At 38.7% G+C, this 24,200-nt stretch overlaps 2 protein-coding genes across 2 annotated transcripts in view; both read left to right on the forward strand.

Moving 5' to 3' along the window:
- The window catches only part of LOC124172273, a 122,377-nt gene that overhangs the window by 4,462 nt on the left and 93,715 nt on the right, over positions 1-24,200 (forward strand). The gene's annotated exons all lie outside the window — the stretch shown is intronic.
- On the forward strand, positions 1,708-21,120 carry LOC124172269 (zinc finger protein 184-like). The gene is made up of 5 exons (XM_046551686.1): positions 1,708-1,850; positions 6,637-6,762; positions 9,603-9,734; positions 10,333-10,405; positions 19,622-21,120. Exons 1-5 carry the CDS (start codon positions 1,737-1,739, stop codon positions 20,650-20,652), a joined length of 1,476 nt encoding a protein of 491 aa, XP_046407642.1. The 5' UTR covers positions 1,708-1,736; the 3' UTR covers positions 20,653-21,120.

The following is a 24,200-nucleotide window of genomic DNA, read 5'->3' on the forward strand; positions in this document are numbered from 1 at the left end:
GTGTGACCAGCAGTTGCACAACACGAGGCAAAAAGTCAGACTGCCCTCATCTACATAGGTGTATATGTCAATCTTAGCTTTATTACACCACCATTCTTGTGAGAGAAATGTCACACTTCCCTAGGACTCCCATGGTGGACTGTCTCTGTTCTCCTTTCTAGCCTGTTGTCTTTGCTACAGCATACCTGAATCTCAAAATTGCTCTCTTTTTCTTCAATCCATCTTCCTGCTTGACCTCAACATAAGAAGTAAACAGAACCCTCATGTAACATTTTTATAAGCCTGTGAAGTACAATAAAGAACCAAATTCAACTTATTCATTTAGTAATTGAATCTAAAACAGATAACATTAGAAATAGTGTAAACATGAAGGAAACATATTTCCTTTATGTAGAGTTAATGTGTCTCTCTCAACCAAAGGAACTTTTGCAAGGTCCCTTCCACTCTCTCAGTTTCCTTTGCATTGTATTAGTGCACATGCCTCAACCAAAGATATTCAATTTACGTACCTTCATCCATTACAAAGGCTTCCTCTTAGCAGAGTGCTTGTAATGGGTTTCCAGTTGAGTTGGACTACTAAGATAGGTTGACTACTGTGAGTTCTTCCATTCCAGTAAACCAACACAGTATTTGTTTTGTCCTGCCTCTTGATCTGTAACTTACGGCAACAGGAGACCTTTTCCGTGTTTCAGGATAGAAGCTGTAAGGCTCGCTTTACCATTCTGTAGCAAAATCTGATGTGTATGCGAAGGTGCAGTCAAAATTGTGTCGTTCATAGCAGTGAAATGCTAGAACACATGTGAAAATTGGTGGGTGTTGGATGGCAAAATAGCCCCTTTTTTAATTTCTTTCATGCATTTGTGCAATTACTAGCCATTTTAGAGATAAATGCCATTCTAATCTGAGCAATTTCGTGCCCCGTGTAAAACGGCCTTATCAAAGATTTTGGATGTTTGCAATATTGAATCACTTGGATTTTTCCGTCATTGCATCATATCAACTACATTGATGCCCATAGATGTAAAACAGGTCACAAACAAATCAGCCAATGATCCAGAATATGGAAATTTTACTGCTGTAATGGAATATGCTTCTTTCCTGTCACTAAATTTCCTTAATATGACGTTTTTTGTAACATATCTATAGTTTTTAGTGAGGGATACCTGTAGTAGATTCAAATATTTGATGAAAATAATTTTTCTTCCATGGAACGTCTTGATGTGCTCATAAAAGGGAAAAAAATTATTAGTTATTGTTTAGAAATTGTTTAATAATTAACCTAAGGATACAATGTGATCATAGACTTCTTGAAATTCTGTCTCGAAATGGATTCACAGATACATAATTAGGGTTTTACTTCACTCCTTTGCAAATATTGAGAAAACACTAATCCCACTGCTCTTATTGTGCCGTGGAAATTTTTAATACAACATATAATGCTTTATAAATGGCAATGTAAATCAGGGTTCTACAGGATGGAATAATGTCTGAGTTGGAAGGTGTAGAATTTACCCACTTATATTGTGGCTAGCACATTGAGAAGCATTCCACAAGGTGTGCAGAGTAATCTGGTCATGTCAGCCATTTCATTTTAGGTTAAATTTTAAATGTTTTGCAAACATGATATCAGCCAGCTTGAGTGGTCTCAGGTGAAAGAGGAGGTTTTATTATTATTATTATTCACATTTTTATTTTGCCCCCATTGATAGGCACCCAGCATTATCTTCTAGGTAACTATGAAAGAGGAGAACGAAGACCCTCTCAGTGAAGGTAATTATCCTGTGATGTACACACAGGATCCAGCTGCAATTTCCAGTAATGCTTTAGACCCATTGGCAAATGACGACTTGGTAAGTTTACGTTTGCTTTGTTAAGCACAGTTTTCCTATTGCAAAAATTCAGTCCTCCATGGAATAATCCAATATCATTTACCATAATAAAAATAAATTTCCCTTCCTTTATCAAATGTGAATTAGTAAACTTGAGGTGTGTTTTAAGTCTTCATTGAAGAATTCATGGTTACTCATCATATTCGTTAAAGAAAAACTTCTTCACTATGTTGACATGCTAATTTTTGTCTACAATATACGTTCTCACCTATTTTGGTACCTCACCTATTTTGGTTGCTTTTTCAAGGAGGATTAAGGGAATACAAGTTTCTTAAGTTTTGGCCCATAGGCCCAAAAGTTTTTTTTTTTTAGTAACAAAGAGATGTGTCATTCTTGACGAAATCATGATGCAAAATGATTGGGTCATTGAGCTGAACAGAATTGGGGCATACAGCTGATTTTATCACACACCTTTGCTCACTGAGCAAGTGATATCATCTTTGGAGAGGGTATTGGATGTTGGCAAACCAGGTTGGTTGTGGACAGGCATCAATTATTTTCCATTAGTTGATTTTGATGGAGCATGTAATATATTCAACTTTGATTGAAATAAAATGTTGTGATTACCTTTAACCCATTAATCCCCAGCGTTGCGTAAACGCAACATTATTGAATTGAAATTATTATAAAAAACCTTTGCTTCAGGATAATGTTTTCTCAGGGTTTCTGAATTCCTGAAATACCATTCGCTCTTTTTCAGTTATTTTTGGAAAAATATTCATTTAAATAATAATTTTTATTTTACTTCGAAATTTGCCTATTTCGAAGCGCTGAAGTACTACAAATTGTAAATATTTTTTTACAAAAATTTATTGGGCGATCTTGCTAGAGGTAATGTTTTCTCTTAGTTCTAAGCTTCTTTATTCATCATGTTTATTTTTGTCACGAACTTTCATCGCTACTGGTATAAAAATGGTTGTTGTAAATAATGTTGCGTTTACGCAACGATGGGAATTCTCTGGTAGACCAGAGGGCTTGTCTCAAAGCATAACGAAAATCGTCAATATGGCTTTTAATCGACAACGTAGTCTTTTGGAGGCAGTTTAGATGCATTTGTGGCACTCACAGGTTGTGAGTTTGCATAGTAAAGGGTGAATGGTATCTTGAATTCCAACATGGCCATTGGTACGAATTTTACATCGAACACTCTGGTACTTCGTGGAGTCAAACTGTTGCGCGCACACGTGGAACCGATACAGGGCAATGTCATTCCCATGTCATTGAGTGAAAGGATTACTTCGTTGACGTTAAATTCAGCTTCAGATGCATTCATTTTCAGAGATGGTAGAATGAGAGGATGAGGAACCTATTAGTTGAAGCAGGATTGTGATGGAAGGTGGAGCGTTCCTCTAGTCGCTCATTGGAATTTTCTCCGTGCAATCCTGAGTAACCTATTTTTTCTTCTATCGCTTAGGTGATGTAAGGCTAATAATCTAGCTTCAGTTGGGTTCGTATCAGTGAAATTGTCCTCTGAAATTCATCTTTAATTCTCATTCATTAATTATGTCAATCATACCGCAGTAGTTTTTGCTCGGCTTTTTGCTAAATAATTTGTTCAGGGGTTTCCTTCAGATTTAAAATTGAAGAAAATTTTATTCGTTATTTCTATGCCTCGGGCGTATACTTTATAAGAAGCGTCAAGAAGGTAACTGAAGAATATAAATTGACAGGAGAGGCGATTTATAATATTTTCTTAACTTTGGAACTACAATGGGGATTACATCTTCTCAGTATTTTGAATATTGCAGGAGGTGCTGCAAGGTAAATCATATTTTACTCAAGCAGTATCAAAAGAAAAATCGTCCAGTAAACGCGCACGCCCAGGTAAAAGATGCAGAGAACAAACAGCGGTTCATCTAAATGTGAAAAAATAGAATCTACCTCCGTAGGAGTCCCGAATTTCTGTGTGAAAAAGGGAATAGAAACACTTATTACTCAGTATGGAGGCCACTCACCAATTAAGCTCCGTCACTTATTTCTCAGTGGAAAATTAATTGAATTAATTTTGAGCTACTCAATAATTACGCTGAGGAGATAAATAACCATACATTTACTCAGAGTGAGGCAGATATAAAAAAAATGATTGGAATGGAAATGTTGTCGGGGTATCATGTATTACCACGCACTAAGTTGTACTGGACAAGCCAAGAGGAGATGTCTGTCGCAATTGTGAGGCAATTTATGACGACGATTTGGTTTGATGAATTAAATAAATATCGACAGCTCTCCGATAATTCTCAACTACACAAAGTGATACATTTTTGAATGTTGGACTTTTTCTCAATAGACTTAACCAAAATTCCATTCAGTTAGGAATTTTCCCAACAAATGGTTTCATATTTCAGGTAGCACGCAGCTAAAATGTTAATTCGTGGGGAACAATTTAGAGTAGGTTATACATTGTGGTGTCTGACCTCATCTACAGGCTATCTCAATCAATTTTTGCCATATGGTGAGGTGGAACTTGAAAGTGATATGCCTAGGATTTGTAAGTTCACTAGAAGAAAGGGTTGTAATAAATTGGCTGAATTTTTTTGTTAGTCTCCGAAAATTCTTGCCAAGTATTTTGATAATTTCTTCATCAGTTACAATCTATTAGTAACTCTTAAGTGAAAATTGTTATTTTTCAACGGGAAAAGCACGAGGAAATCGAACGGAAAACTGCGCACTCATGTCTTCGAGAGATTTGACAAAAAAACCTAATGGGGATTTCTACTATTCGTTTGACAGGTCAAAAAATATTCTCTCAGTGCGATGGCAGGATAACTCTGTCATCGCTGTTGCTCTAAATTATGGGAATATGGTACCCATAGTAAGGACGAAAAGATATTCCCGGAGATTCCCGTAGAAAATCGAAATATCATCAACGATTACAATCAGGGAATGGGAGGGGTAGATTTTCTCGATAATTATGTTGTATGTTACCGTATCCACTTTATGAGCAAAAAATGGAGGTGGCCTCTATTCCAAAAAGGGGTTGACAGTGCAGTGGTGAATCCGTGGTGATTTTACGCCTAAGTCACGGGCAAAGCAATTCCTCAGTTAGAATTTCGGTACGAGATCGTAAAACTTTACTGAGAATAGAAATCGTTTCCAATACAATGGCTGATGACATTTGGCATAAAAATCGATGTCCACATGCGGGACACCTTAGGAAAAATAACCTGTATGTGGGGTTAACCGCAGCATGCCCGTGAAGGGAGAATACGGCATTTCATCCGCAGGCTATATATAATTCCCGGCGAAGATGTCAAATTTGCAAATCAAGGATAATTATGTTGTTCTAAGCGCTACGTTTAAATCCGAGCAGCATATTATTGAACATTACATCAGAAAAAACGATGAAAAATAAAATATGCAACCTAAGTTTTCACAATTTTTTTTTGCTTTTATTTTCCGGAGTTTTCCCAGCGTTGCGTAAACACAACATTATGCAAATCATACATTATGCTGAATATATTAATTTTGTCCGAAAATTAATCTTAATTAGGCCATAATTAACCGTAAAATACGAAATAACCGGAGTTAAAAGCCCTATGTGCAGTCTGGGTAATAATGGGTTAATGGATGAAATCAACATTTTTACAACCACAATCATGGATGGATGGACCACAATGGATGAAATCAACACTTTTATACACCGTCTGCACATGTAGACAAAAATTCTTGGTTGCCGATGAATGATGTCTTGAGACCATCATGTCTCAAAATATTGCTGATAAATTTATTTTTCCTTCTTTGGAAGATTTTCCTATGGCTAATTGTACAGGCAGAGTTACTTTGTGGCCCAAATTTTACAGGTTAACCCTTTCGCGCCGGACCTTCATTGAGGGAAATTCTTCCTACATACGAGTCTCTTGAAAGTTTTCTTTACTCCCCTGTACGAAGCTTTTTCGCGTCGACTGAAGGCAGTGGTTCCCTCCCTAACAATTTTTGGACCCAACTCAGTGGGGCGCCGATCCCTTTCCTTGGCCTCCGTCCCAGACGCTAGAGGGATTAAAAGCCCCTTCCTAGGACGAGTCCGTGGTCAACTGGCTAAAATATTAGTGCAAAATATATGTAAATATTTGTTGTTCGCATCGATTTTTTACATTCAAAATGAATTTTGTGTCTCTTTTCTGAGCGTGCAGAAATTTTAAACGAAGTTCTAACGTTGATAAAGACGAATTTAGTATATTTACTAGTTGGTCTATAACTCCGTTGATATTAACGTTAGAATTTTGTTTGAAACTTCCATGTGTTCAGCAAAAAAAGATGAATTCATTTATAGCAATAGATATGAAAAGTAAGCAACAAATATAGTTTTGGAAAACACACTGCAAATAACAGTAGTTGACCGCATGGAGAGGATAAGAAAGGGTCAACCTGAGCGGCCGAAGATTGGACTGGGTTCGCACTAAGGCGGATCACGAGGGGCGACCGCGTCCGTGGGTCTATTGTGTCCGCCACTGTCACTTTTTTCGATCTGTGCCGCACAGGCGTGGCATTCGTTGCTTAGGTTAGGAAAATTAACGCCGCACAGGTGTGGCATTCGTTGTTCATGGAAAAAAATCGTCGCCGCACTGGTGTGGCATTCGGCGCGAAAGGGTTAATATATTTATTCGGCCTTCCTCTCTGATGTCAGAATAGCAATTCAGGGAATTTTTCATTTGTGCATACATTTGATGTTTTGGTTGTGATCTTTTTGCTTTTAATAGCAATTGGTGAAAACCCTTAACAATGAAGTGTTAATTCTCTTTTTTCTCAGAGTGGCATGGGAAGATGTGGGTCCCCTTCTGTAAAAGCAGATCAGACCAGTGATGATGGAGGATATGTGCACAATGATAGCATTGATGGGGCCACAAATGGCCTTGAGCCCCAAGCCTCTGTTCAGGTACTCATAATAATAATAATAATATTGAAAATGGTTCAGAGATTTTTTTTACATCAGATCAGTCAGTGTGGAGCTGGTTGCATACAATTTAGAGGCAAATGCATTAGTAAACCTTTAAATTTCATAAAATTATTAAGGTTATTACCTTAAAAAGTTATATTTGTGTGCTTAAAGTAATACACATTTAATGCTGTTACTACCCACGACGCATCCCTAAAAAAACTCCAAAAATCAAAATGTTATGATAATGATGGTTTTAGGCTTACTTCTTGCACATAAAGATGGGTTTTATATCCACTGTAATTTAGGTTAGATTGGCAGTGAAATGAGTAAAACTTTCTGTTATTGTTTGCAAGCTATAAATTCCTTACCTATTTATTGCCTGGCTCACTATAGAATAAAAAACTGTGCTATGCTGACATATGGAATTACAACCCCTTTGGAGCATAATAGTAACCTAGATAGATGAAAGAATGGTAGGGTAATGGTCAAATAAAGCAGGGACTATGATTATAATCTGCAAAATGCAGAAGTATTTGAAAAGGCTACCATGGGAATTCAAGGTTGGCAATGAGTCCAGGCATTGCAGTAGGATGAGCTAACGATATGATGCACTATTATCAAGTGAGTAAACACATCTAATCCATCTCTGCACAGCATGCTTTGTATTTTTTCTGTTCGCTTGTGAGTGATTTGCCCAAAATTGAATTTCGCATGTATCTATATTTTGAAAGACTAAAAGACTAATAAGAATTTTGATCATGATATAAAACATGTAGCAGAGAAAATCCACGGAATACAAAGTTTTTTTGCATGTTTGTAAGATAAGTCAAAGTAAAGAATGAGGGCAACAATATTTTGAAGCAATTAAAATTAAACCCAAGTCTGACACATTCAGGCATTATAAATAATTAGTCACACATTAGTTGCAGTGTTTTTACTTGATACTAATCCTCCCTTTTCTTCAAAAGATGAATCATTTCCTTTTTTGAGCACTGTGATACATTATAATTATTGCACAATTTAGTGTATATAAAGGTGACACACAAGCTGTACATGTGAATATTAACCCTTTCGCACCGAGCTCCTTCACGGGAAGTTGCTTTTGGCTCTACGAAGGGTTTGAAAATTCTTTTTCTCTCCGTACAGGGTTTATCTTGGCTTGGGACTGTTCAGGTTGTCACTTCCTCCCCTTCCTGACCTTTCCTAGCGGGGTCCCGGACCCTTTCCTGGGCAACTGGGCAAATATAATCCTCGACCCTTTTCCCTGAAGGCAGCCAATCCCTGCATACTTTTGCGGTCAGTTTATTGTTTCCAGTGCAATTTTAATTGTTACTGTTGCATTAAATGTGAGTTCATCAATGTATTCCTTTCATTTTGCACTCCCTGTACAACTTTTAAACGAAGTTCTACGGTTATTTTTAGGGTTTTCAGCAAAACAGCACTATATCATAGCCAAATGAGCTTTTCTGAGAAGAGTGAGGTTATCATCTTCCACGTACATATTTCTGTAGGAGAATACTTACACCAATATACTCTTGGGTGTTCCAGTTGGAGGTTAAAAGTTTTTCCAAGAAAACATTAATGCGCTAATGTGTCCCAAAATAAGCCCGTGAGGTGCACAGAGTAGACCACCTTAATGGATCCTGACCAGAGAACCAAGATAAGAGAGTAATTACCTTGGTAGAGCAGTTCTTATTCCTGCAATGGTATGGAATGCTTCTCACAACATGCATCTATGTAAAACATTCCCTATTGGCAAATTAAATTTACGAATGTTTAGGATATGCATTAATCAGTATTTATAGCGAAGTTCGTTTATAATACCTTTGTATTCAAAGGTTGGTAAGAGGTTATTAAAAATAGCCGCTGTAATTTTGGCTCAAGACAAAGACCTGAGAGAATAATATTTTATTACATTACGAGGGCTTTTTTTCATAGAAGTTAAATCGGATATTCTATCAAATTTCACTGCAAATGTACACTTAGAATGTAGTTAACAGAGTAACGTATATTTTTAGATGTAAATCATTACAATATCGCTCATATAAACTTGCCAGTAAGTTATAAAAATAACAATTAAACATCTCACCTTAGCATCTCCAAAAATAGTTCTAGGTGATGATCAACTACGTTAATATGAACGCTAGAATTCCGTTTAAAATTTGGAACTAATCAGCAGAACATACAGAATGTAATTCCTTGCATTGATTTTCAATAAATGCAACATGAACGTATTTAGTTATTTTAACTTAAAAACAAATAAGTGACCCTGAGCACCTTCCTTGAGTGGGACATTGAGAGCCGGAATGGGCCGAGATAATCCCCACGTGGACAATAGGAAAGGGTCGGACCTCGCGCGCCGAGGGACCCTAATGGCGGTTGGGACCCACTTGCCATGCTTGACCGTGAAACCGTGAAAACACGGCCTTTGGCCTTTTGCTTCGAAAAATTCAAGCCGTGAAAAGCCAGCCTTCCTTCTTTAGCATCAGAAAATTCAGGCTGTGAAATGCATAAACCAATGCTGCTGTGAAAGCCAATCAGGCTGTGAAATGCATAAACTAATGCATAAAGAGGTTAACAAGGGAATTTTTTGTGGTGGTGTGTAGATTTTTATCAATGGTCGTTAATTAGGTTAAAATAAACCGTAAAATACCAAGTAACCCAAGGTAACAGCCCTACATGCAATATGGGGAATAATGAGTTAATTGAAATATTTTAAAAATTCTCTAATAGCATTTATCAATATTGGAATTATTATTTTTTGACGAACTAATGAAGCTATTTTTATGTATATGTATCTCTGTCTCTAATGATGCTGATTTTGGACTCATATGCAGGCACAGGCCTCAATGTCTTCCCAAGGCAAAGAGGTGGATGCTGAAGGCACAAGAGACGTTGTGATAGACCTTGACACTCTGCTGGTTTTTACCAAGACAGAACTATCTCCCAAGGAGACTGATGCCTCTGAGGTATGCATGAAATACACATTCATTTAAATTAATGGATTAAAGTGATGTTTGGGAGAAATCCTGAATTTCAAGTACTGTAAACTCAAGAACTTGAGCCTAGATTTTGGAGCCTTAAACATTATGTTGGTGTGGAAGGTTATACAGGATTTCCACCAGGTCAGGTTTTCCATCTTGACCGACGTTTTGATAGGCGAGTTGTCCATTGTCTTCCCTGAAGACGATGGACAACTTGCCCATCGAAACATCGGCCGATATGGAGTTGGAGAACCTGACCCGGTGGAAATCCAGTGTAACCTTCCACAATTCTGTACGCCAGAAATGCCTACGATCATTATGTTGGTGAATGTTTAACCCTTTCGCGCCGAATGCCACACCTGTGTGGCGAGGATTTTTTTCCATAAACAACGAATGCCACACCTGTGCGGCGTTAATTTGACAGTGTATGATTGGAGTGTTTAGGATTAGTGTTGGTGTTGTCACTCATTTGTTTTTGTAGTCTCGCCACAGATTCACAAGAATACAAGATTTTTGTTTCATTCTTTTATTATTTTAGAGATGTCATTTCTTTTTGGTAAATCTGGAATTTGCTTACTTTCAGCCTACTGTTATGGAGAATGGATTGCTGGTTCAGAATCGGACAATGTCCATGGAGTCTATGACAGAGGCTGTGGGTGAGTGCTCTTCAGTGCTTGAAAATGTCTGTTCACAAAAAAGACTTTTAACGAATTCTAACAAGGGAATATTAAAAAACCGGATCACGGAATTCAATCAAATTTTGCAAACTGCCGTGAAATTTTTAATTTATTGTCTGTATTGTCAAATGTTACAGATGAATTCATCAATATATCCATAAATTTCACCCATAATTTTTAATGTTTGTCTTGACCCCAAATCCTTGGCTGGACAACTGGGCACTTTTACCACTGGACTAATGCTCACCCTTTGCAGAGTGGCTCTTAAGGCTGCTTTTCACGGTGAATGATCATTCGAAAGATCATTCGAATGGCCATCATTCACCGTGTATAACGGAAATTTCCTGAATTCGAATGATCATTCGATTGAAATTTCAGGCCTGTTCTAATTTGCTTGAATGATTTCCGTGAATGATATGAGCGCACGGCGTCCATATTGCCATTGGCATCCACCTCAAAATTTTAATATTATATATAAAAACTTTGGAAGCATAGTAACCCATGAAATAGCTCAAATAATTAATATGTACTTTGAGAGAACATAAATTCACAAACACCAACCGTCTAAAGTGGGTAAAATCGGAAAAACATTCAGCATTTTTAAAGATCAAAAACGTCGTTTTTCTCCTCGATTGCGTCTATATTTTGTTTGATTTACAATTATCAAACTTTATTAAATATTTGAACGCTAAAGTTTGGGGTGAAACTCCCAGTTAATGACAAAATCTCTGTATATTCGGTGAACACATTCCAGCCAACGCGAGCCGCTACGTTATCTAGGCTCACTTATGAGATCACAACATTGCCTATCTCCAATCATTCAAGGAACTCAACCGAAAGAAATTTTGAGCACGTCCTAATTTGCTTGAATGATTCCGTGAATGATATGAGCGCATAGCGTCCATCTTGCCATTAGCACCACCTCGGAATTTTAAGATCATATATATAAACTTTGGAAGTATAGTAACTCATGCGATAGCTCAAATCATTAATATTTACTTTGAATGAAAGTAAATTCACAAACGTCATTCCATTAAATAGGGTAATTCGGAAAGACATTCCGGTTTTTGAAAGATCAAAAACATCGTTTTTCTCCTCGATTGCATCTATATTTTGTTTGATTTACAATTATCAAACTATGTTAAAAATTTGAACGCTGAAGTTTGGGGTGAGACTCCCAGTTCATGATAAAATCTTTGTATATTCGGTCAACACATTCTAGCCAAAACGAGCCGTGATATCATATTGGCCCACCTAAGAAGTCACATTATCGCATGGTTGCCTATAAGTCAAGGAGCAAACCCCATAAACTAGCCCATGGATGTCACAGTCCACTTTATTCCCCTGCATCGAAATTTAAAGGACAGTGAATTCTCTGTGGTGAATAATTTAGGTACTCATAAAGCTTTTAAAAATAACACAAAGATGGCAATATTCCACAGGTTTATTTTCCGTACAACGCGTTTCGACCGTTAGGTCATTATCAAGTACAATAAAATAGTGGTTGGTTTTGGGGTTGTATTTATATAGAACGGATGGGTGACAGGTGGAAGGGAAAGTTGGGGAAGGGTATGCGTCATTGGGTGGAGCGCTTCGGGAATGGTATGGCCAGGAGTGGGGAATGTCCAAAAAATAGTTGTTCATTCATCAGTGAAATGCCTCCTTCTTGCACAATTTCCAATTTCCCCTAAGTGTCCAATCTTCGGCCTTTCATCTCAACGTGGACGATCTCTGGGTCAAACTCGCAAGAATGTTTTTCCTCCAGGAGATGTTTCGCCACGAGAGAGGTGGTATCTCCTTTCTCCCAGCATTTCCTGTGCTCTTTCATGTGTGTATGGAAGCTCCTGCCTGTCTGACCGATGTACACTTTATTACAGTCGTTGCACTTGATTTTATAAACCCCCGATTGTTTGAGGTGAGGGATCTTGTCTTTCGTGCGGCAAAGCAGCTTTCCCAAGGTGATAGGATTGTGGACACATGTTCGAAGTTTGTTTTTCGGGATATGCTTGGCGATTTTATACGATAAATCACCAATAAACTGGATTTCACACCACTTTTTGGTTTCGGGTGGGGGCGGTCCGAGGGAGCACAAATTTCTAATGGCGACGTCACGTTGTTTTTTATTGAAAAGTCTATCTATTAAACCGTCACTGTACCCGTTAGCCAGAGATGTGTGTTTAATTATGTTGAGTTTTTTTGTGAATTCCACCGGTTGAAGGGTTAGGGACACCAGCCTATGGATTAAAGAGTGGAATGATGCCAGTTTGTGAGTGATGGGATGGACCGAGTCTATAGGGATCACTGCGTCATTGTAGCACTTCTTCCGGTACACTCCGAACTCGTGATTGCCATTGGTCAGGGATATTTTCAAGTCTAAAAAATTCAGCTGTCCACTTTTGGTCCATCCCATCCCTCACCCAACCCAATCCACATACCCTTCCCCAACTTCCCCTTCCACCTGTCACCCATCCGTTCTATATAAATACAACCCCAAAACCAACCATTCATTATTGTACTTGATAATGACCCAACGGTTGAAACGCGTTGTACGGAAAATAAACCTGTGGAATATTGCCATCTTTGTGTTATTTTTAAAACTTAGAATGGCATTCCACTATATAACGCCTGCTTCTGTTACTTTTACTCATAAAGCCTTTAACTGTAATTGTGCGCAATATCCCACAGGATATCTAGAGAGCATTCGTTAGCTTTACGGTAATGGAATAGTAGCAAGCAATGAGATAACACAGAGCCAACTTCATTGTAGAAAGTATGATGATGCTGAAGCGCATTCCTTCGAAAATAGAGCAGGTCTCTTCCTTTTTTCCTCTTCCCGGTAACTTTCTTCTCTCGCACAGAAATGACCTTTGCTCGACTGCATTGTGAAAGCTGTTTACCCGAAGGGACCCCAAACATAAAAACTCCTTGTCGACCGGCCTTCACCCTAGTGAAACTATTGCTTAAAGCTTATTGTGTTTTTTTATTGGAGCTGGGAGCTGCGGCGTCAATACGGGACTCGTCTCTATAAGGTAGGATTTTTCTGAGCGATAAACAGCGTGCAGTTTTACCCCCAATTATATTTCACGTACTTTGTAATTTACTGAATCGGAAGGGAAAAGAGCTCGGGTAGCCATTTGAAGAGTAAGTTTCCTTATGATTATGTTCTAGAGCATACTATCTTGAAGAATATCATCGTTGCTTTGCTGCGAAAACAACTTATTATGTATTTCGATATCACAAAATCGGGATCACTTCGGGATCACAAAACGCACGATTTATTAAAGTGATTTTCCGTAATCAAATCGTACCGTTCTAATTCCTCCCATTACTTAGTACGTCGTACCCCACCGAAAAACAAAGCAATACAAAAGTATATTGAAGTGCACATGTAAGCGAAGCATTCCGTCGTCTGCGACTCCCAAAACAAATCATCTGGTCAGAAGCGGTCGGAAATATCGTTAGAATCGAAATACACTATCGATAGTCGCACCAGTGCGCATCATTTCTGCGCAGAAATTTCGCCGAAATCATTCACCGTGTATAGCGGTACCGGCGAATGAATTTCATTCGAATGATCATTCACCGTGTAAAGCGGCCTTTATACATGAAAGTATTTGACCTGTAAATGTTAAACTGCATTTAAGTTTAAACTATTTGGTTATAAACCCCCATATGAATAGCTACCAATGGACTATGTAAAACACAAGAAATTTAGATTGAAATCTGAGACACTTCCCTTGTGAAGGTTGTAGCATCTGTATTTGTCATCCATCCATCCAAAATTCCCAGTAAATCATTTGTGAAGAATACTAAGCATAAGATTCCAGTAACTTACCATGTCAATTGTGGTGCCCATAGCCAAAATGAACATGGAACTTGTTGAAATGAGCTCAAGTGGTTTTTTTACAGTTTTGAAATTATGGTAAAATTTTGCTTTGATAGACACCCCAGCCTATTCACTGTTTTGTGCTGCTGGCAAATGTGCTTTAGTACGCCTTACAGTTATTCATGGAAAAACTGAGATAAGGAAAAAAACTTATTTGACTAAAAATAGCCTAAGCCCAACTTCAATACCTTGTGTGCATCAGTTGTAGGTCTGCAGAGTAATGACAGTGGGTGTCCAGGCCATGCTTACTTATTCTCGTTAGCTAAGATTTCGAGGTTATAGCTTCATCCAAATTGTTAAAGGTGGTACAGAAAAGTACAAGGCATCACCCTCTTTGAGGGTGGATATGAGAAGTATGAATTAATTGGATGTTGATTTAACTTATAACTTCTAAGTTTATTTTTTATCGAGATGTTCTAGTGGTATTTTGTGCATCGCTTCATATTTTAAGTACTTTATTAGTTTATTAGAGTTTTATGAAAATTCAATCTGGACGTATTCACAATTATGATATTATTCTGATGATTGCTTCTGAAAATAGATAAATTATAAGGGAAGAGTTAGAGAATTGGAAAATGGATACAGATTGACATCCTGGAAATCTGGTATATTTGCCAATTTTCAGCTTTTTTCATGTGAAGTCTGTGAATCTACAAAGTGAGGAAATTAAATAGGTATTCTTACAGACTTACTCATGAATAAGGCTTCATGGTGATTGCTTGCCAGACTTAATCCATGGTGAATTCAACCCTGAATACAGGGTTAGCCACTTAAAACAGACGATTGTAGATGGCCCTATGAAGGAGTTGGGAAGTAGTGTGGGGAAGGCTACTGATATGTTAGAAAATGTACTGTCTGCCATTCCAGTGCGTCTTTGTATGCAAAGCCTTTTATCAAAATGTTGGATGCATTGTGCAAAGATGGCAATCTTTTTCTCATTTTAACAATCTACATAACTGGTCTGTTCTGATGGTTTTTATACCAATCCATTGTGAACTATCCAGGCTCTCAAACTAAGACTGGCAGAAAGAGATATAAGCGTCACTGTGAGGCCACATTCAAAGAGAGAGTTAGAACCCTTTCCACTCTTCTCATATGGGGTGTTAATTCACTGAAGCCATAAATATAAAATTTCGGATCCAGATCCGATGCCTTCCGCAACTTTGGATCCGATGTATCAGATGTAGGGCAATAACAGCAGATATTTGTATATGAGGCATCCCATCTGACCATGCCAAATGTTAATCTAGGTATGAGATCATTAATACCCCATTCCCTTTTACTTGAAATAATTTTATAAATATTGCAAGGTGTAGTGGTTAGGATAGAAAGAAATAGAGAGGTCTGCCCCTAAGAGAATGTGATCTTCATCTACTGCTATTGTTGTTCTTACAAATATTTCTTTTTTTAGTATATGTTGTCGTTGAAGGTAAGATCTTATAATATGCCATATTATTTATTTATTTATTTATTTATCAAATTGTCCACATACAGCATAGTTTGCCATTTTATAGTGGCACAGTATAACAAACATAAAAGCACAAACACAATCAAACATAATTAATTTAAATAAATAACAATGCATTGAAGTAAGAAGCTCTTTGACCTTAAGAGCTTACATTAAGGTAGGAAAGAGCGCGGTTTGTAAAGGAGTGGTTTGGAATGGAGAACGGGTCAATGTGATCTGGAAGGGAATTTATGAGGGAAGAGAGGCGGGAGAGGATGGAACGTTTGGTTAGTGACAATCTGGGAATGGGCACATGGAGGAGCGAATGCGTTCGAGTGGGTCTGCATGGAACTTTAAAGTTTAGATTGGAGACGAGATCGGGACAGTCTATGGAAGAGTTTAGAATGCTATGTATTAGTTTTAAATCAGATTTTAAGATTAAATTTGGAATATTAGATATAGAGAGAGTGTGCAGAACAGAATCAGCGGACATATTACGAAGATGAGGGGCTCTGCACTTAACTATATTAGTGAAAAAATTTGTCACACTTTTAAGAGCCAAAACATTGGATGGGGCTGAGATTGTCCAAATGGGGGAGCAATACATTATAACGGGAATGACAATAGTTGAAAAATATGCGCGTAATGCTATCGGGTCTGCAATTTCTGAGAAGCGGTAGAGGAGGCCAAGGAGAGACATAGCTTTGTTATTAATTTTTGTAATATGCTCACAGTAATTTAATTTTTGATCCATTAAGACACCTAAATCTTTGATGGTGGAGACTCGTCTGAGGGGAAGGGAGTTTAAACTGTACCTGAAATCATAAGGGGACTTTTTTAGCGAAATGGAAATTATGTTGCATTTATTAGCGTTTAGGCGGAGATTCCAGGTGTTGCACCACTCTGAAACCTTGTTCAATGCATCCTGTAGGTTATGGCAGTCTGCGATATTGTTAATTTGCTTAAATATTTTGCAGTCATCTGCGTAAAAAAGGGTATGGGCTTGAGAGGGATGTACAAGGGAGGCCAGATCGTCAATGAAAAGATTAAATAAATATGGCCCGAGTACACTTCCCTGAGGTACTCCGGATGTTGTGGGTGACCATTGGGATGAGCAGCCAGGAAGTATTACACGCTGGCATCTACTGTTGAGGAAAGAGTCCACTAGGTTTAGAAAATTTCCATGCAGGTTAAAGCGATGAGAGAGTTTGTGAAGGAGAAGAGAGTGGTCAAGAGAGTCGAAAGCTTTCGAGAAATCCAAGAATATTGCGTCGAGTTGAGCTTTATTGGAGATGGAAACGACTGCATGATGCTGAAAAAGAGCTAAGTTGGTCAGGCAGGAGCGTCCCGGAAGGAAACCATGCTGATTATTTGATAAAAAAGGAGAAGTGAAGTAGTAGAGCCTGTTGAGAATAATCCTTTCACAAACTGAAGATAGTATCGGAAGTATCGATATTGGGCGGTAGTTTGAGACTTCATCTTTAGGGCCATTTTTATGTATGGGAATGATGTTGGCAATTTTCCATTGGGAGGGGAAGGTGCCGAGGGAAAAGCAACGGTTCAGTAGGAGGCTCAATGGAAGAGAGAGGGAGGATGCGCAGTGTCTAATTAGTTTGGGGCTCAAACCATCGGGACCAGGGGCACGATGGAGAGGGATTTTGGAGAGATACTCAAATACTTCTTTGGGATCTGTGATAACGTTAGATAGACAATGGTCACGAATTGGCGTGGGGATGTTATCAATTTTATTAGAGAGAGTAGATGAAGGAGCTAAGCAATCAGTAAAGAATTGATTGAATAAGTTTGGTCTATCTGGACCCACAGCCTCGAGATTGTTATAGGTCACGTGAAGGGGGATGCGTGGAGACTTTCGGCGACTATTCACAAAGGACCAGAATTTTCTTGGGTTGGAGGAAATGGATGAACACATGCCCTGAACATACTCCTTGTGATCACGGCGAATTAGCGTTTTGGAACAGCGACGAAGGTTAGTGTATGTAGTTCGAGTTTCCTTGTTCGGGAAAGATTTATAAAGATACCAAGCACGGTTCTTGTTTCCAAGCGAGCGAATGGTATCTGCTTTGAACCAAGAGGGGAATTTTTTTGACTTAGGTTTCACAATGGGCACAAAATCTTTGACCGCACTCTCAAGGATTGAGTAAAGAAAGTCCACACCTTCTTCCGGAGACATAGAAGCAAGGATACCCCAGGGTATGAGGTCGAGACAGCGATTTATGTCGTCCCAACATGCCTTCGACCAAGCAGGGAATGGCTTAGGGGGCGGGGTAGGAACCCCGCGGTGCTTCTTGGAACGTTGGACGAGGAACACTGCATCGAGGGAGTCGTGGTCGGAGTCGAAAATATTTCGCCCGGGGGTGACTGCCTCCGGGGCAATGGTCGCAAGAAGTAAGTCCAGCGTTGCCGCATTTCGAGTTCCGTGTAGGCAGTATTGAGGAAGGCCAAGAGCATTTACAAAATTTTGAAGAAAGAAATCATCATGGGCGTTGGTTGGACAGCCGCTTGTTGGGTTTTTCCATTGAATTGAAAGATTAAAATAACCAACCAGAATTACAGGACCTAGGTTAATGGCTCTGAACACAGAAACTAGACAATGTTCCAGAATAGTAATGTCACTGTTAGGGGGACGGTAAAAGCAACCAACATAGATTTTACATGCCTTAGAGTGTTCACCTGAGACTAGTGACACCTCACTCCATATAATCTCACAGTCCGTTTCCAGGTCCAGGCGGCGTTTTGATGGATAGATATTGTTGACAGCAAGGAGCACTCCTCCTCTTGACGGTCGATCTCGGCGATAGATATTGTGGGAGTTCACAAAGGATAATTCAGCGTCAGGGACTGAGGGGTTTAGCCAGGTTTCAGAAAGGGCAATGATATCAAATTGGGAGAGCTCATGGGCGTGTGTGTCACAGTCGCCAAGTTTGGCCTTGATGCTTCTCACATTTTGATAATAAAGCTGCACTTGAGGGACACGAGAAGGGCCAGGGTTAAGACTGACGTCCCCTGAGAGTAACACAATGAGGAGTATCACCATTCCAGCGTGAGGGTAGCGCGGGAGTTTTACCCGGGAGGGCTCAGGCTCTCGCCGGGACCTGGACCGAGGGCCTCTCTGGCCAGGAAGGCCACGTCGGGAGAAACCACATGATGAGAAGGCGGAAAAAAGATATCTCCGATAACTGAATATCTCTTGAGGATCTTAAGCAAAAACAACCAGGGAGTGATCACAACACGAAAGGGCACAAACTCGCAGAGAAATATTCAACCACAGTAGTGTTGCAACAACAAAAACACTGAAAGACAGACGAGCGAGAGATGCATGCGTCTGGCTACCGGCGGCCATCCCTTCATCTTCCTCTCAATGATTTATTAAGCTGACAACGATTTTTTTGTGAGCTTTAATTACCTTCTGGCCCGTCTACTTCCTTTACATTTCTATATTGCATATTTTAATCTTTTTAATGTAAAGAAGTATTTGTTTTCTATAATAATGATAATCATTTTAATTCAACATTATGTGTATGCATGAAATTTGTAAATTGAGTTTATGATTACTTCTGTGCATGAGAAACTGCATTGAGGTGTTTTGTGGAATATATACTTGAGATTAGTATAAAATATTTTGCTAATTTCTCTGAGGAGCAGTGCCACTCAATTTGTAAAGAAATGTATGGAAACCACCGTAAAAACTTAACTGACAACTTGTTATGTGTATGGCATCTAACCGAAGGATCGATTAAAGTAGCTACCTTGATATCTGTCTAATGACTGTTATAAATTAGTTCAACGAATCATAGATTTCATGCCTGACTCTACTTATTTTTAATTTTAAATTCTTTTCTAGAGTCCCCAGCTCCTGAAAGAGCCTCAGCCCTGTTTTCAGTCCTTGAACCAAAGATAAGAGCATCACATTCAAAGAAAGGAAAGGAGGTGATGGATACGGACATTAATAAATGTGATACCTTGCTTGCTGACAAAAGAACGTCCTTCTCCATTCCTAATGATGGATGGTTACATTCGAAATCGATATATGCGTATAAAGTTGGAGGGGATAGAGAAACAACGACCATTTCTCAGAAGAGAGGTGGTTGTGATAATGCAGACACCATAAAGTTTTTCAGGAGCACTGAGAATGGAAAGAATGGCCCGGCGACAGTAATAAGTGAAAACAAAGTGAAATGTACTTGCATGATCAAAAGTTCTTGGAATTGTGCCACTTCAACGAAAAAATCTTATCATTGCTTCATCTGCAGAGATGTATTCAACGCCAAAAATGATCTCATTAAGCACCTCAAGATTCATTTCGGTTGTGGTAATTTGGATATTGATTCAAGTTTGTCCGTCGGAAAAGATTTGTCCCTCAAAACCGTTGTTTCTAGCAGAGAAACCAATGTTTCTTTTCAGCCCCTCTCCTGCAAAAGTTTAAATCAGCTGATGTGTAAAAGCCAAGGGGTGAGGCAAAAAGGAAATAGGCTTCTTAAGGAGAAATTCGGAGGAACAAGGGAGAATAAAAATGTGAGGAAAGTGGGAAGCCTCATTGTAGATGGGAAATCACTCAAAGTTACTCCACACACAGCAAAGAAATCTTACTCTTGCAGTGAATGTGATAAGTCTTTCTCTCAAAAGAATCACCTTGCCGGCCACATGCGGACTCACACGAAGAAGAAACTGTATTCTTGCAGTGAATTTGATGAGTCTTTCTCTCAAAAGAGTAACCTTGTCGGTCACATTCGGACTTATACGAAGGAGAAACCTTATTCTTGCAAAGAATGTGATAAGTCTTTCTATCGAAAGAGCACCCTTGTCTCTCACATGCGGACTCATACGAAGGAGAATCCTTATTCTTGCAATAAATGTGAAAAGATTTTCTCTTAATAGATCCTCCTTTTCTTTCATTTGCAAACACTCGGGGTTAGGTTTTATTTGTCTTATTAATTGGTAATTATTAGCAATCATGGTATATCATTCTTAATATAACGAGTACTGCTGTGTGAAATGAAAAAATGTCCCATAATGTTGAAAAAGATGAAATAATATTCAGTTAGGTCTGTGACCTGATTTGATAGACGTTCAAGTAAATATACTATGCTATATTTTTAATGGCTAAATAATTTATTCTTGTATATTTAACGGCTATTTTTTTACCGTTAGAAAAATGTTTACATTTATATGTAAGCCATGCATTTTAACACTTCTGATAAAAACCTGAGGAACTTAGTCTCATGAATAATTCTCAATGTAATGTAATATCAATGTTAATTGTGTGATTAATCAATGTTTAATTGTCTGATCAATGTTAGTTGACGTAGTGCTTCTATGTAATTTATATGCGAACATCAAGTTGATAAGAATGTACGATTGATGAAGAGAGTACTGAACTGAGGGACTGGTCTGTTTTAATGGTTGGTGTACCCACATGCATTTCTATGATAACATCGGTATAGAGTTTTAGTTTGAATGCTTGCACCACAATCACCATGCAATTATTTGTGCTAATGACAATAAAATACCCTTTTTTAAAAAACATTGCTAGCCATGGTTTAGGCTTTAACCCTTTCCTGCCGGGGACTAAGAAAGCAAAACTTTATCACGCTACGAGTAGCAGAAGAATATTTTAAATCTCTCTGTAAGGAGCTCTTTTTTGGGGGTGAGTTGCCCGGGTACACTCGTCCCTCGGATTTGGGACCCCACTCAAAGGGACGCCTGGCCATTATCCCTGCCTCTCACACGACCCTCGGACCCTTTCTTAGCGGCAGTCCGTGGTAAACATTAATTTACCGGTGTTTTTTATAAATAATTATTCATTATGATTTTGAAGAATTTACGCTTATATGATAACTTACATATTTTTTAAGTTTTGTGGAATTTTAAAGGGAGTTCTAGCGCCAATAATGACCTAGTGAGGACCTTTTTATTTTTCAGAAGGTTAGATGTCAATATCAACAAGCTCCGGAGAATGTCCAATAGTGTACTTGTAAAAACGATTGGTTTCTTCGGAAATAACGGCACCAAGTCGTTGGAGAAAAGAATTTCAGAAAATAATCAAATCGAGGAATTTTCAGTTATTGCAGCCTTTCAACTGGAAGATGTGGCGTCAAAATCGTGAATGACTGGAGAAAATTTGCCGGAAAACCAATTGATACCTTAGGATGATCTCTTTCACCTTTTTGCAGCGACACTCTCTCTTTCATCTGATGAATCGTACGATGCACCCGATGGTTCCTGTTAACTCGTTGACGGTACCGATACCATCGAAGTCTCTGGCTCAGACTCCGATGTCTCTACTTCTGAATCAGTATAGAAATCTCCATCCTTGCTATCACTTTTTGTGAGCAACTCCAAATGCTTCCGTCTTCGATCGGTATTTATAAAAGGAAATCTTCTCCTCCTACTCTTCAGCGGATGGCTGCCAAGTGGGTTGAGAATCTGTGGATGATGTCAGCTGCAGAGGTATTCCAACTAAGTGGAAAAAAACCGAGGTCAATCCTCACGGATAGATGACAAAGTTATGCATTTCCTTGCACCCAAATAAGGTAAGGAATGCGTAAAGGTGCTACTGAATGACGCCAGTAGTGTGGAAAATACCTAGCTCAATTCTCCCCGGGTGGATTGCGAAGTCGTTCCCTATTTCCTTTCACCCCAAATAAGGTAAAAAAAATCCACAAATAAGGGAGTGTTAGACCATCACAGGAATTATCTCCAGAGTAAAGGGGTCACATCCTTGGAGTGAGGTGATTTCTTTTGCATACAAAAGATGAGTGGACACTTACTCATCAACATTCAAATTTAAACTATGGTCCTATTCGTTCAATTAAGGGAGTTATAGACCATCGCAGGAATTATCTCTAGAGTATAGCGGCCACGCCCTTGGAGTGAGGTGATTTCTTTTGCATACAAAAGATGAGTGGACACTTACTCATCAACATTCAAATGTAATTTATGGTCCTATTTGTTCAAATAAGGGAGTTATAGACGGTCGTAGGAATTATCTCCCGAGTATAGGGGCCACGCCCTTGGAGTGAGGTGATTTCTTTTGCATGCAAAAGATGAGTGGACACTTAGTCATCAACATTCAAATTTAAACTATGGTCCTATTTGTTCAAATAAGGGAGTTATAGACGGTCGTAGGAATTATCTCCCGAGTATAGGGGCCACGCCCTTGGAGTGAGGTGATTTCTTTTACACACAAAAGATTAGTGGTCATTTACTCATCAACATTCAAATTTAAAATATGGTTCTATTCGTTCAATTAAGGGAGTTATAGACCATCGCATGAATTATCTCCAGAGTATAGGGGCCACGCCCTTGGAGTGAGGTCATTTCTTTTACACACAAAAGATGAGTTGTCACTTAGTCATCAACATTCAAATTTAATCTATGGTCCTATTTGTTCAAATAAGGGAGTTATAGACTATCGCAGGAATTATCTCCAGAGTATAGGGGTCACATCCTTGGAGTGAGGTGATTTCTTTTACACACAAAAGATGAGTTGTCACTTACTCATCAACATTCAAATTTAAACTATGGTCCTATTTGTTCAAATAAGGGAGTTATAGACGGTCGTAGGAATTATCTCCCGAGTATAGGGGCCACGCCCTTGGAGTGAGGTGATTTCTTTTCATACAAAAGATGAGTGGACACTTACTCATCAACATTCAAATTTAAACTATGGTCCTATTTGTTCAAATAAGGGAGTTATAGACGGTCGTAGGAATTATCTCCCGAGTATAGGGGCCACGCCCTTGGAGTGAGGTGATTTCTTTTGCATACAAAAGATGAGTGGACACTTACTCATCAACATTCAAATTGAAACTATGGTCCTATTTGTTCAAATAAGGGAGTTATAGACGGTCGTAGGAATTATCTCCCGAGTATAGGGGCCACGCCCTTGGAGTGAGGTGATTTCTTTTGCATACAAAAGATGAGTGGACACTTACTCATCAACATTCAAATGGAAACTATGGTCCTATTTGTTCAAATAAGGGAGTTATTAAAGATTTTCTTACAAAGATACCTGCTACTAACCTATATTCTCCTAATACCATCATTCATATATTGGCCCACCGAGTCTAAACTATTTGCTCTATCAAAATTTTTTAAACGGGGTTGTTCCTTTACTAATCTCCCCGAATTTTAGAGGAGAAAACGAGAGTACTAGGTCCAGGATTTCTACCATACCCTTAGTATCCTAGGATACTTAAAAAATTTCATCCTGTTTTTTGACCGGGAGTCGAAGGGGGGTATTGAGCATAACATGCTCATGAATTTTCTCGGTTCCAAAAGCAATAGAAAAAATAGGAAAAAATCCGAAAAAACTCAGTTTTACGGATCATGTTTACCTTAAAGCGGCCAACTCCTTCGGCGACCGGGTCTCTGATGATTCTTCCGGAATTCAATCAGAATTCATAAAGAATTCCTACATA

Source organism: Ischnura elegans (assembly GCF_921293095.1).
Source record: "Ischnura elegans chromosome 13 unlocalized genomic scaffold, ioIscEleg1.1 SUPER_13_unloc_1, whole genome shotgun sequence".
NCBI lineage: Eukaryota > Metazoa > Arthropoda > Insecta > Odonata > Coenagrionidae > Ischnura > Ischnura elegans.